Consider the following 14,445-nt stretch of genomic DNA (forward strand, 5'->3'; position numbering starts at 1 on the left):
TCAGGGCATTCCCTTTTGCTCTCTCTTTCCTTTAGGGTGTTGTGGTTTGCAATAGTGATATTGAGTGGTCATTGTGTTCGGTCTATAGTCTACTTTCAGCACACATCTTGCTTCCCGAGCAAGTCCTTCAAACACGCTTTACTTGGTATTCCCTTCTCTATCTGAGCTGCCTTTTCCCCCAGCATGTGATGCTGGCTTCCAAGCCGTGGAGCAGACCTCCTAGTATTTATCTCAACTATTCTTGGGTGTTCATCTCCCCTTCTGTTACAGCACTCTGGTTTTAGAAGTGCATTGGAAGTAGAACTCGAACCCAGGACTGCACCAATGCAGGCCCCTCCCCCAAAGGACAGCTGTGGTAGGGTGTGGCTTATAGAGCAGTGACCACTCACACGGCCACAGTTATTTTCCCCTTTCATAGCACTTTGACTCATATCTCAACCTCCATTATCTAATTCTTAAGAGGACAGTGTGGCTATCCTAAATACATTAGGCCAATAGTCCTCTAGCCTACTCCAATCAAAATACTCCCCAAACTTACCAAAATAATGGTGAACAAAGAATCTGAGCAGCCTAATTAAAAAAAAAAACAAAAACAAACAAACAAAAAAACACATCCCTGAAGCTTCACTACAGGCCCCAGATAAGTCACACAGGAGCACCAAGGAGGAAGTTAGTATCCTTGAAGGGGAAAAGGGGGACCATCATTGACAAAGCTCGAGCAGAATCCTCCCTAACAGCAAAAGGGGGACACTGATAGAGAACTGGAGGCCTGCACATCTATGATACTACAGCAACATGAAGAAACAGCGCAGATCCCAACCATGAGCAGTGGATGAAGAAAAGAGCTGAGAAGCCTCAACAGGGAATACCCACAAATACAATCTCTCTGATAAAGAATTCAGAGATGAAATGCTGAGGATGTTCAATGAGCTAAAAGAAATGGTGGAACAGACATCTAGTAAATTAAAGGAGGATATGAAAGAAACAGTGGAACAGATAGCCAATAAAATACAGGAAGAAATGAGAGCAGAAATAAAAAAGCTACTAACAGAAGTGTCACTAATATGAAGGGAAGGGTCAGCAAAATACTTAAAGCAACTGCTAGCAGACTTCAAGAAAACAATGGTAACAACAAAATAGTAGTCTGATTCTTCAACACTCCATTATCACCTCTTGATAGGTCAACAAGACTAAAACTCAGCAAGGAAGTACTGGCTCTGAAGGAAGAAATGGAAAAGAGAGGGCTAATAGATACATACCTGGCTTTTCATCACTCCAAAAACCGAATACACATTCTTTTCCAGTACACATATTACAATTTCCAAGATCGATCACAAAATATTTTTGTGGGCCACAAAATATACCTCAATAGAATCAAGAAGATAGAAATTTTGTATCAACTATCTTTTCGGACCACAATGCACTGAATGTAGAAGTTAATCACACACAGAAATGAAGAATCAAATCAAACACCTGAAAATTAAACAGCTCAATATTAAATAACCAGTGGATTAGAGAGGAAATCAAGAAAGAAATTAAAAGATTTCATGAAACAAATGAGAATGAAACCACGAGTTACAAGAACTTGTAGTACACAGCTAAAGCAGTGTTAAGGGGAAAATTTATAGCTCTGCAAGCGTTTATCAGGAAGGAAGAAAGGGCACACATAAATAAATTGACTTCACAGCTTAAGATCTTAGCAAATGACCAACAAAAGGAGACCAAACCAGTCAGGATGAAAGAAATAATAAAATTTAACAGCAGACATGAATGGACTGAATTCCCCACCCCCCCAAAAAAATCCAAAAGATCAATGAAACCAAGAGCTGGTTTGAAAAAATAAACAAGATTGCTAACCCACTAGTACGACTCAGAGAGAGAGAGAGAGAGAGAGAGAGAGAGAGAGAGAGAGAGAGAGAGAGAACTCTAATAAACTGAATCAAAAATGAAAAGGTGTTTGCCTTGCACATGGCTGAGCTGGGTTGATTCCCAGTATTCCATATGGTCCCCAGCACTTCCAGGAGTGATTCCTGAGTGCAGAGCCAGGAGTAACCCCTGAGCATTGACAGGTGTGACCCAAAAAAGCAGAAAAAAAAGAAAAAGAAAGGGGGACATCACAACAGAAACCAAAGAAATTCAAAAGATCATTGGAGATAACTTTGAAAGTCTGTATGCCATGAAATAAGAGAACCTAGAAGAAATGGATAAATTCCTAGATTCCTGTAACCTGCAAAGGCTGAACTGAGAAGATCTGGAATACCTGAACAGACCTGTCACTATCAAGGAAATTAAAACAGTAATCAAAAATCTTCCCCAAAACAAAAGCCCAGGTCTAGATGATTCACTAGTGAATTCTTTCAGACACTTTAAGGGGATCAGTCCTTTTCAAGCTTTTCCAGGAAATTGAAGAAACAGAAACACTCCCAAACAGTTTCTATGAGGCAAATATCATCCTAATACCAAAAGCAGATAGAGACACCACAAAAAAATAAAATTATAGGTCAATGTCCTTGATGAACACAAATGCAAAGATCCTTAACAAAATATTAACAAATAGAATTCAATAACTCATGACCAAGTGGGATTTATCCTGGTGATGCAAAGATGGTTTAACATTTGCAAGTCAATCAAAATAATACATCATATCTATAGGACTGCAGCACTGTCCTCCCTTTGTTCATCAATTTACTTGAGCAGGCACCAGTAATGTCTCCATTGAGATACTTGTTACTGTTTTTGGCATATTGAATACACCACAGGTAGCTCACCAGGCTCTGCTGTGTGGGCGGGATACTCTGGGTAGCCTGCCAGGCTCTCTGAGAGGGACGAAGAAATTGAACTTGGGTTAGCCGCATGCAAGGCAAATGCCCTACCTGCTGTGCTATCACTCCAGCCCATATATCATATAAATAAAAGAAAATACAAAAGCCATATGGTCTTATCAATAGACACAGAGAAAACATTTGAAAAGATCAAGCAGCTTTTTATGATGAAAACTCTCAGCAAAATGAAAACTGAAGGAAATTTCCTCAATATAGTCAAACCATCCAGCACAAGCCCCTGGCAAGCATTATTCTCAATGGGGAAAAACTAAAAATGGCCCTCTAAGATCAGGAACAAGAAAAGATACAAAGACACTTCTATCAAATATAGTACTGAAAGTACTTGCCATAGTAGTAAGGGAAAAAAAAGATATTAAGGGCATCCAGATAGGAAATGAAGAAATCAAGCTCTCACTATTGGCAGATGACATAATACTATACTTTATATTTTATACTTTATATAGAACCCTCATATAGGTCCCGGGGCTGAGATCTCCAAGCCTGCTCAGATTGGGCCTAAGCATCCTCCACCCAGGTCCCCATATTACAGCAGGCAGGCATCACACCCACCAACTGCCCCTGGTGCCAGGTAATCTCACCAATGGCCAAGACCAGAGACTATAAAACCCAGCTCCTGAAAGCGCTTGGCCGCAAATCTCGTTATTACTTTGGACAACCCGGCAGGCTACCGAATGTATCCTGCCCGCATGACAGAGTCTGGCAAACTCTCCGTGGCATATTCAATATGCTAAATACCAGTAACAATGATGGGTCTCATTCTCCTAAACCTGAAAGAGCATTTCACAGGGCTAGGATGAAGGAGACGTTACTGGTGCCTGCTCGAGACAACTGACGAACAACAGGATGATCATGATCATGATAGAACCCTAAAGGCTCTAACATGAAGCTCCTAGAAACAATATACGTGTATAGTAAAGTGGCAGGTTATAAAATCAATACCCCACAGTCCATTGCTTTCATATATGCAAATAATGAGATAAGAATGTGATATAAAAAATCCTGTTCACAATCATGTCTCAGATAATCAAGTAAGTCTGAGTCAACTAACTTGACTAAGGAGATAAAGGACCTGTAAAAAGAAAACTACAAAATGCTATTTCAAGAAATAAAAGAGGACACAAGGAAATGGAAACACATCCCCTGCTCATGGACTGGGAGAATTAACACTGTCAAAATGGCAATACTCCCCAAAGCCTTATGCAAATTCAATACAATCCCTATAAGGATACCCATTACACTCTTCAAAGAAATTGATCAAACACTCTTGAAATTCATATGGAACTATAAGCCCCCACAAATAGCTAAAGCAATTCTTGGGGAAAAATAGATGGGAGGCACCACCTTCTCCAACCTCAAATTATATTGAAAAGCAGTAATAATAAAAACAGCATGATACTGGAACAAAGAAAAGCAAGAAAAGGTACTTTAACAAATGGTGCTGACAAAATTGGACAGCTACATGCAAAAAAAAAATGGGCCCAGACCTCTACCCAATACCATGTATAAAAGTCAGACCAAAATGAATTAAAGACCTCAACATCAGACCAGAATCCATAAGGTACACTGAAGAAAAGATCAAAAAACCCTCCATGACATTGAAGCTAAAGGTATCTTCAAAGATGAAATGCCATTGACCAAGCAAGTGGAAGCAGAGATAAACAAATGGGTCTATCTGAAACTAAGTAGTCTCTGCATCTCAAAAGAAATAGTGATGAGGATACAAAGATAGCCGGAAAGACTATTCACCCAATACCCTTCTGATAAGGGGTTAATATCAAGGATATACAAGGCACTGGTTGAATTCTCAAAAAAAATCCAATCTCATCAGAAAATGAGGTGATGAAATGAACAGAAACTTTCCCAAAGAAGAAATTCGAATGACCAAAAGGCACATGAAAACATGTTCTTCATCACTAATCATCAGGGTGATGCAGATGCAGATCAAAACAACAATGAGATATTATCTCACATCACAGAGACTGGCACATATTCAAAAAACCAAAAGCAATGGTATTGTAGATGATGTAAGGAGAAAGTGAGGGAGGAGGAGTAGGAGGAGGAGGAGGAGGAGGAAGAGGAAGAGGAGGAAGGGGAGGAAGAGGAGGAAGAGAAGAAAGAGAAGAAAGACGACGAGGAAAGAAGACGATGAGGAAAGAAGAAGACAAAGAAAGAAGAAGACAAAGAAAGAAGACGAAGAAAGAAGAAGAAGAAGAAGATGAAGAAGACGAAGACGACGAGGACGACGAAGACAGAAGACGAAGACAGAAGACGAAGACGAAGACAGAAGACAAAGACGAAGACGAAGACAAAGACAGAAGACGAAGACGAAGACGAAGAAGAAGAAGAAGAGGAGGAGTACCTGCCATAGAGACAGGTAGGTGGAGGGATGAGCTTTGGAATACTGTATGACTGAAATACAATCATGAACAGCTTTGTAAACCTCTATCTCACAGTGATTCAATAAAAATGTTTAAAAACATAGCAAGTTCACGGCACAGAAACCCAAGAAATACCACTTCAAATGATCAAAGTGAGTGTCAATTTTCATGGACAGACTGATCTGATTTTTTTTCCTTCTGGGTCACGCCTGGCAATGCACAGGGGTTACTCCTGGCTCATGCACTCAGGAATTACTCCTGGTGGTGCTCAGGGGACCATATGGGATGCTGGGAATCGAACCCAGGTTGGCTGCATGCAAGGCAAATGTCCTACCCACTGTGCTATCACTCCAGCCCCGTGATCTGTGATTTTAAGATGAGACTGTATTTCTGTTTTAAAAGAAACACCCTCAATATAATCATGAAGAAACACCAACAAAACCAGAGACACGCCTGGAAATAGCTAGTCTGTACTATTAAAAAAATAGCAAGATCATAAAAAGCAAAGACAAATTAATCAGGGTAAAGGTAACCAAAAAACATAACAATCAATTGAAATCTTAGCATGCACCCTGGAGAAGTTTTCTTTGTTATAAGTGACATTATGACATTATCAGTGGAATGATTTGAACTGTCTATAGGTTAGTTAATAGTACTACTGGGATTTCAATTTCCTGACTGATTATGGGCTGGAGCGAGAGCACCGTGAGTAGGGCGTTTGCCTTGCATATAGCATGTGACCGGAGTTTGATTCCTCCGCCTTCCATTCCTCCGCCCCTCTTGGAGAACAGGCAAGCTACAGAGAGTATCTCACCCGCATGGCAAAGCCTTGCAGGCTACTCATGAGGTATTTGATATGCCAAACACAGTAACAACAAGTCTCACAATGTTACTGGGCCAGCTCGAGCAAATTGATGAACAATGGGAGGACAGTGACAGTGACTGATTATGGGAAGTAGTTATGTAAAGTGTATCTATTCATGGATTTAGAGATAAGGGAGCAATATTTCTACAACACTGTCTCAAGGAAAAGAAAACCCACAAGGTAGAGAAAGATCAAAAATGAGAGAAAGTAAGAGAAAATGTCAGCAGATATCTGCATCTGAGAGAATTTGGAGAGGCTCTTTTTTGTGTTCTATTTTTGCAAAAATTCTGTTACTCTTTTATCATTTCAAAGTTTAAAAATGACTTCTAAATCGATCTGAATTGCCAATGAAACAAAAGATGAGTTTTCCAGACAAGGAAATCCCTGAGAGCAATCAGCAAGAATCGCGAAAGCTTGTTTGAAAGCTGAAGTGTGCTGCAGATAGGAAAGCAGACTGGAGCAGCAGAGTTAATGACAAATTTCTCTTTGGTTTTGGTGGATTTTAGAGATCTGGCAGACATCCATTGGCTGGGACCATAGAATATTAAAACCTAGAAAGTGAATTCAGGAGAATCATGTTAGAGAAGCTACCATGAAAATAGATTCCTCTACAGAGATTCTGTGATTTTCTTTACAGTTTGGCTCCAATGTGTGGAAGAACATTTTCATGAATGGTTTACAGTCAAAAACTGAAAATGAATGGAAAGAGTTTGAGGGGAAAGCCTGGGCAAGAAAGAAATGATGTTAAGGTGCGGTTACCTTAAGTTAACAAAAATTTGTACATTGTTGAGAGGAAGTTCACACTGATGATAGGATTGATGTTAGAACATTGTATACCTGAAATTTTATTATGAACAATGTTTTAGGTCATGGTGACTTAATAAAAAAATAACAAAATAATTGTGCATGCCTCAAAATAATAACACAGAAACATAATACCTAGGAATAAGAGAGATCTTATATTTTCAAGGGTTCATGATTACATTATAGTTTGAATACTTTATTTTGTTAATTTTTAAATACTTCACTCTTTCTCTAAGGAGTCCTATATTTTATTAACCTGTTCAAATATTATCTCACTGAAGGGACCAGAAAAGTAGTACAGCAAGCAGGACCCTTGCCTTGCAAGTGACCAATCTGGATTCTATCCCCAGCACCCCATGTGGTCCCCGAGCTCTACTAGTACTGATCCCTTAGCACAGAGCCTGGAATAAGTTCTCAGCACCACTATGGGTGGCCAAAATGCAAAAATAAATAAATGAATAATCTCACTCAAAGTAGATTTAAAAATATATATATTTCACACATTGTGGTTTACAATACTGTTAATGATAGGATTTTATGCACAACACATAAACACAACACATAAAACAACACATAACACCACAAACTTCTTCAGTGTTCACGTCCCTCCACCACTATCCCTGTGTCTGCCCCTCACTAGAATCCCAGTTTTCCCTCCTCTGTGCTAGCTTCCTATAGAATACAAGTTTCTGTTGCTTTCGGGTGTTTGTTGTATCCCTACTATGTTTCTTTATATCCCCCATACGGGATAGTTCATTCTTTGTCTTTCCCTCTTCTGATGGACTTCTGAAAGTGAATTCTTATCAGTTATTGTCTTAGTTATTATATCTAAATTTAGTTATCTAATTTAGTTATCCAAATGATATCTAATTTAGATAAATTGTTATCATCTAGTTATCTAGTTATCTACTTGTTCCTTTCCCCTTCTCTGTATTTTTTCTTGTATGCAACTAAGCAATAATAAATGGAGAACAAATATAAACAATTAGAGAATAAAACAGCAATAAATCAGAAAATTAATGAAGTAGGCCCCTGATTATAAGCCTCCTCTTTTTTTTATTGAATCACCGAGAGATACAGTTACAATACTTTCATATTTGAGTTTCAGTCATACAATGACAAAACAATCCCTCCACCAGTGCACATTTTCCACCACCAATGTCCCCAGTATCCCCACCCCTTTCCCAACGCTCCCCCTGCTTCTATGGCAGACACTTTCCTCCATAATCTCTCTATTTGGGGGCAGCCTCCTCTCTTTTATTTTTTAGTTTATTATTTTTTAATGTAGGTTTACTGCTATTTATTCAGCCATTGATTAAGGTGATTGAATTAGGCATGAAATCTACATTACATTTTTAAAGTTTTTAATTGAATATCCATGATAGACCATTACAAAGCTGTTCATAATTCGGTTTCCGTCATAAAATGGTCCAGCACCCCTTCCTCCACCAGTGTACATTTTCTACCACCAATGTCCCCCGTTTCCCCACCACCACCCCCCACACCCTATCCCCCAATCCCAGCCTCCCTCTATGGAGGCACTTTCCTTCTTGCTCTCTCTTTCCTTTTCCTTTTGTGCATTATGGTTTGCAATACAGGTGCTAAGAGATCATGGTGTTTGTTCAGGGCATTCAGTATTTTTATTGGGATGGTGAGGCAGGAGTAGCTTTTCAATTGAGTGGCCACTTAGGGTGTGGATATGACTGCCTCACCTCCCGGAAATACAGGGAGGTGGGGGGAGGTAACCCATCCCGACCCCCAGAAAGCCTAGAGATTTCAGTCACAAAACCTGCATACTCGAATTTTCAGCAGTTTACATCTTGATGAGGTCCATCCTGAGACAGTGGAGTCAGGCCGGGGGTATGGTGGTGATTTTGGATTGTGGAAGAAAGCAGCTGCTGGGGGTTCTGCTTGGGTAGGCCTTTGGCCAACTCCCCCTCTGATTTACCCCAGTCTGTTCAGTCATGTGCGGGTCTGTGATTAACTGCGGCTTTTAATCTCTTTTGAGATTTATTTATGGGTCCCTAAAGTAAGGTCAGTAGGAGAGCTTTCATGAAAGGTGCTGGAGTTGGTTCGTGGAAATGACTTCCAGTGCTTCCAGGAGTATTGCAAAGTGGGGGGAGGTAGCCCATCCCAACTACAAGAAAGCCTGGAGATTTCAGTCACAAAGTCCTTGTACCAGAATTTTCAGCATATTATATCTTGGTGAGGTCTGTCCTGAGACAGTGGAGTCAGGCCAGGTGTACAGCAGCAATTTTTGATTATGAAAGCAAGTGGCTGCCGGGGGCTTGGTTTGGGCAGGCCCTTAGCCAACACACCCTCGTCTGATTTACCCAGGTCTGTTCAGTCATGTGTGTGACCGAGATTAATTGCACTTTTGACTTCTTTTGAGATTTATGGGTTTCTGAAATAAGGTCATAAATGAGTTTGTATAGCTAAGCTGGAGTTGATTTGTGGGTGTGGCTCCCACATACCTAAATTTTGGCCATTTAATTTCTTGATAAATTTGGCCCCAAGCTGTTGGGGTATGACCAAAGGCACAGTGGCAGTTTTGGGGTATCAGGAAGCCTGAAGGCACCATCAGGCTGCTGATGCACTTGCCCCACAGGTGCAGGATGACCTGCTGGCGGCACCATACCCCTGAGCTTCCTCTTTTTATAACAAGAGAAACAAAAAATAAATAAATAAAATTGACTTACTCTGAACCTCCTCACATTCCTAACTGTAGCAGGAATGTTATTATATATGTATGCCAAATCCATGATATGGAAGGTCAGTGCATGCTGCACTTCTTCAGAACCAAACTTTCCCATTTCCTTCTAGTCTGTAATAATGGGAATGGCAATTGATACAGAGAAACTGGCTTCCTTTTTTTATTTTCAAGAATTTTTGGCACTTTCAATTTAACCAATGTTTCTTGACCATATTATGGACCATTTTAGGAATTAGTCAGAATCAGCATTACCACAAATCAGAATCAATCTTTTTTTACCTGTGTACTAGCACCTGTCCTGAGAAGCAACCCACAGACCAGCAGTTATAACCAGGATGGTACACCGGTTGTTTTTCAACTTCTTACACTTATGCACCAGCACTGGTCTGTGACCTGTTTGTTGAAAACCACTGATCTGAATGCTGGAGATACAAAACTGAAACCATCTGAAAGTCCCCCATTGAGAAAATAAATGCAAACGTAAAATACACACTGTGAAATGTACTTTAATGAAAGAATATTTGGCATACTTAAGCTTTGGAAAGGCTTCTCAAAATAGAGAGATCTCGTACTGGCAAGTAAGTCCAATTTTGTTCCTGTATACTTGTCAATTAACTTTAAAACCATGTAAGAATATTACTGAATCAATGCCACTATATACTGTATGATTCTAATGATCAGTAAATACATTAAAAAATATTTACCTTCACTTTTATTTGATATACTTGTCTGCTTAAGTAACCTCTCCACCATCTCTGAATAATTGTTACCATTTTGTGTAAATATCTGTGTGAGAAACATGCATATTAGTATGTTTTACTTGAAATAAGGAATAGTTTCCTTCTTGACATCTAACCCAAAACACACACACAAAAAACCCATTAATTTAAAAGGATATATGCACACCTATGTTTGTTGCCACACTTATTACAATAGCCACGATATGGAAACAACCCAAATGCTCAACTAAAGATGAGTGACACAGAAATTGTCAGTCAGACAGACAGACAGACACACACACACACAATGAAATACATGCAGCTCTAAGAAAGAACAAAATCATGCAATTTGTAGCAACATGGTGGAACTATAGAATATCATGCTCAGTGAAGTCATTCAGAAGAAAGGGGCTGAAACATGCATAGCGAGGCAGGGACAAAGAGCCAAAGGTAACATAATGGAAGAACTGATCCATACAATTAATTTGGGGGAGCAGGGGGTTTAGGGGAACAGGTTTAGGAAGGGGAGAGGGTTGCATTGGTAATGGGTGTGGTGTCAGAAATATGTGCATGAGAAAATTAATAGCACTGTAACTCACAGAATCTAAAAGAAGAAAACCATTTTTAATGAAATAAGGATGGTTGCTTAAATTTCTGGTTGGAATAGACCTTTCCATAATTCCAGAAATCAAATTCAAAGCCAAGTTTCTATGAACTTTGACATTCTATTATATAATTAATCATTCCTAGAGGCAAATACATAAATTAATTTAAAAACACGAGGTTTTTCTATACTATGTTTACTTTATATTATAACTTCAATATTCCCTTGGGGTTTAGGATTAAACATTTTTAAAATGACAGTTACTTTTCCAAAATATTTCTGGTGGTCAGGGATACAGCACAGGGATTAAGGGCACATGCACACAACCATGGTTTGATTTCTGGGAACACATGCCCCAAAATATAACCATATAACCAAGAGCACTGCTGGAGCAATCCTTGTGATTCTCAAAATTACTGGGTTATCACAACATTGCACCATGGAGCCCTTGCAATGAAGTATAGGAGAGTTGGCTGAGCATCATAGAAAGTGAGCCCAGGGACTCCAGAGCATGGCTTGAGAGACCCATGCAACACCAAATGCATATTTTTTAAACTTTTTTTTTGCTTTTTGGGGTCACACGTGGCGATGCACAGGGGTTAGTCCTGGCTCTGCACTCAGGAGTTACTCCTGGCAGTGCTCAGGGGACCATATGGGATGCTGGGAATCAAACCCGGGTCAGTCACGTACAAGGCAAACGCCCTACCCGCTGTGCTATCTCTCCAGCCCCCAAATGCATATATTTTTAATGTTAAGAGAATAAAGTTGGTCAAGATGACACGCTGAGGGATAAGCTGGCCTATCCAAACATGTCATTGTAATTGCAAATGATTGAGGCCAATCATTTAAGTTTTCATACTTATATATCTCAGTTTGACAATGTGGCTTATAATAAATACATTCCTATCCTTGTTTGAGCACACAGCTCCTAAAACCCTTGCAATTTCCTTGGAGATCAAGAAAGGCATCTTCTCTTATGCTAATAAAGAGACTCAGGACAGTACTTAGGAATTTGCTAGTGGGGTGATCAAGTGGAATTCGAAGTTATAGTCTCACCCCAGACTTATAGGGAAAGAAAGGGGCTGGAGTCAGAGCTCTAGGTATATCAAGTCAATCTTGCCTACGTGATGAAGCTCCGTGGAAAACAAAAAGGAAGGGTTCTGGATTGGGGAGCACAGGGAACTATGGAGAGAATAGCTGACCAGAGAGTATGGTACCCATTCTCCTTCCCTCTCACCTGGTCCTATCCATCTGGATGCCCCTTTGAATGAACTACCATGTTCTTTACCATTACATAATAGATTTTTAATAACCATTGAATATCAGCAATTTTTAATAGTTCAACCTAATAGAATCTGAGAGAGAGAAAAATGATATCCAGATTGTCCCAGCTTTTAAAAAAACTGACTATCCCAGGAATGAATTTTTTTTTTAATAGTGAGACATCATGAGATACAGTTGCAGACTTACACATTTTTGTGCTTGTCACCCATTGCCTCTTTTGCAAACCACAACACCCAATAAGAGTTAGAGAACAAAAGGGAATGCCCTGCCACAGAGGCAGGGTGGGATGGGAGGGATGGGGGGTGGGAGGGATACTGGGATACATAATAGATTTTTAATGGGTGAAGTGAACTGTTTCTCAGCATTCCATGATCCTCTCTAGTGACTTAGTTGGACACGAGAAAAGGGTAATATGGTACCTTCAATTTGAAGTGGACTGGGTAGAATGTAAGAATGTGTATGATTGCAGAGGGTGGAGTCGGTTGTGAGGGACCTGGGAAACCCAAGAACCTCCCCAGCTGGACTATAAGATTTCCACTGGTGTCCAGAAACTTCTCAGTGATGGTAATTGTTGGGAAATCATGAGGAAACTCCATCATTATGTTTCTCCCATCACAATTTGGGGATCAGGACAAAGAGGACTCTGTCTTCCCAAGCTGAAATCATGCAGAACTACGACACTCTGCAACTATGCTTCTAGAAGAGAAGTTTTATCATTGTACTTGAATTCCCTTATACTGCTGAGTTCTTCCCGATCTGCAGACACTCCCAGGCTCTTCTAGCTCAGCTTGGGGTTATCATTGCACGCTACCTGTAGTCTTCCTCCACCTCCTCCAGAGAAGCTGTTTTTAACATTGAAAGAGTCTCAAAGAAGCTTGAGGGGAAAATGGGGACAGTCAAATCTAGCCTCTGTAACCAAATGGCATGTTCTAACACCTCTTGCTTCAAACTACCAATAAGTGGAAGAGGCTTGTAATTGCTTCCTTTGCATTTGGTTCTTTTGCCTTTCCCTTCTTCAAAGTCTTCCTTCACTTCAATTACAAGCCCAGGCACTTGACCCCTCCTAGAGAATTTGAAGGCAAGAGTTGGATCAAGGACAGAGAACTTTTCAAAATAGAGAAAAACGGTAAACATAATTTAGTTTTATCATAGAAGACAAGATGATTCAACAGTTTTATCTCTAAAAAAAGGATATCACATAATTTGTTAACTTTACAAGTAACAGATTCTATGAAATGAGAACTACATGAATAAATTTCACACTTAAGGAGATGTGTGTCTTTTGATGATAGGTAACACAACCAAGTCAGTGTACCTGATATATGCACGAACTCGACATCCTTTGAACCAACTCTGAATTGTAACTGCTGCATCATTTTCCTTTTTCCTAAATCCATCCACAACACTAAAAAAATAAATAAAATTAAAATTTTAATGTTTTTCATTAGGAACTAATGTATTTCTAAAGTTAATAAAACTGTTCAACTTAATCTTTAGTTTCTTCTTAAATGATAATTTTAATTCAAATGTCACTTTAAGTGAAATTAAAATAATAAAGAACACAATTCCAAAATCATGAGCTACTTTATGAGTTTTAAAAATTAACCTTTCACGAAGGGGCCATGTGCTTTCAACAGCTTTTTTAAAATTCTCATAATCACCTATTTTGCAACTAATTAATTTGCCCTCTAATTATTAGACAGATTTTTTTAAAAAAAAGCAATGTACTCATTTGTCATTATTTTGAAAACATAATTATTTAAATTACTGGTTAAATTGCACTGCACTTACCATGCAAGATTAAAATGCTTGATGATGTCACTCAAGACATCATTTAAATGAATTTGCCTATAGAGTAACATGAATCCAACACTGAATACCTGTTGTCAGTGAAGTCTCAGAAGGTCAATTAAAGGTGGCAGGGGTCCAAAGGTATCTACAAAGATGAAATACCAGTGACCAAGCAAGTGGAAGTAGAGATAAACAAATGGGACTATCTGAAACTAAGAAGCCTCTTCACCTCAAAAGAAATAGTGACAAGGATACAAAGACAGCCTACGGAATGGGAAAAGATATTCACTTAATACTTTTTTGATAAGGGGTTAATAAGGATAAACAAGGCACTGGCTGAATGCTACAAAAAAAAAATGTAATCCCATCAGAAAATGGGGCAATGAAATTAACAGAAACTTTCTCAAAGAAGAAATTTTAATGGTCAATTTACACAATGGAGTA

General features: G+C 39.2%; 1 protein-coding gene across 1 annotated transcript in view; it reads right to left on the minus strand.

The window, feature by feature from the left end:
• The window catches only part of SPATA17 (spermatogenesis associated 17), a 183,784-nt gene that overhangs the window by 154,723 nt on the left and 14,616 nt on the right, over positions 1–14,445 (minus strand). Inside the window, exons 2-3 of the mRNA XM_056110766.1 lie at positions 13,526–13,615; positions 10,308–10,389 (exon numbers count right to left, since the gene is read on the minus strand). Coding sequence (XP_055966741.1) covers positions 10,308–10,389; positions 13,526–13,615 — 172 coding nt within the window. The remainder of the gene's footprint in view (positions 1–10,307; positions 10,390–13,525; positions 13,616–14,445) is intronic.

Source organism: Sorex fumeus, unplaced genomic scaffold, assembly GCF_029834395.1.
Source record: "Sorex fumeus unplaced genomic scaffold, SorFum_2.1 ptg000010l, whole genome shotgun sequence".
NCBI classification, from domain to species: Eukaryota; Metazoa; Chordata; class Mammalia; order Eulipotyphla; family Soricidae; genus Sorex; species Sorex fumeus.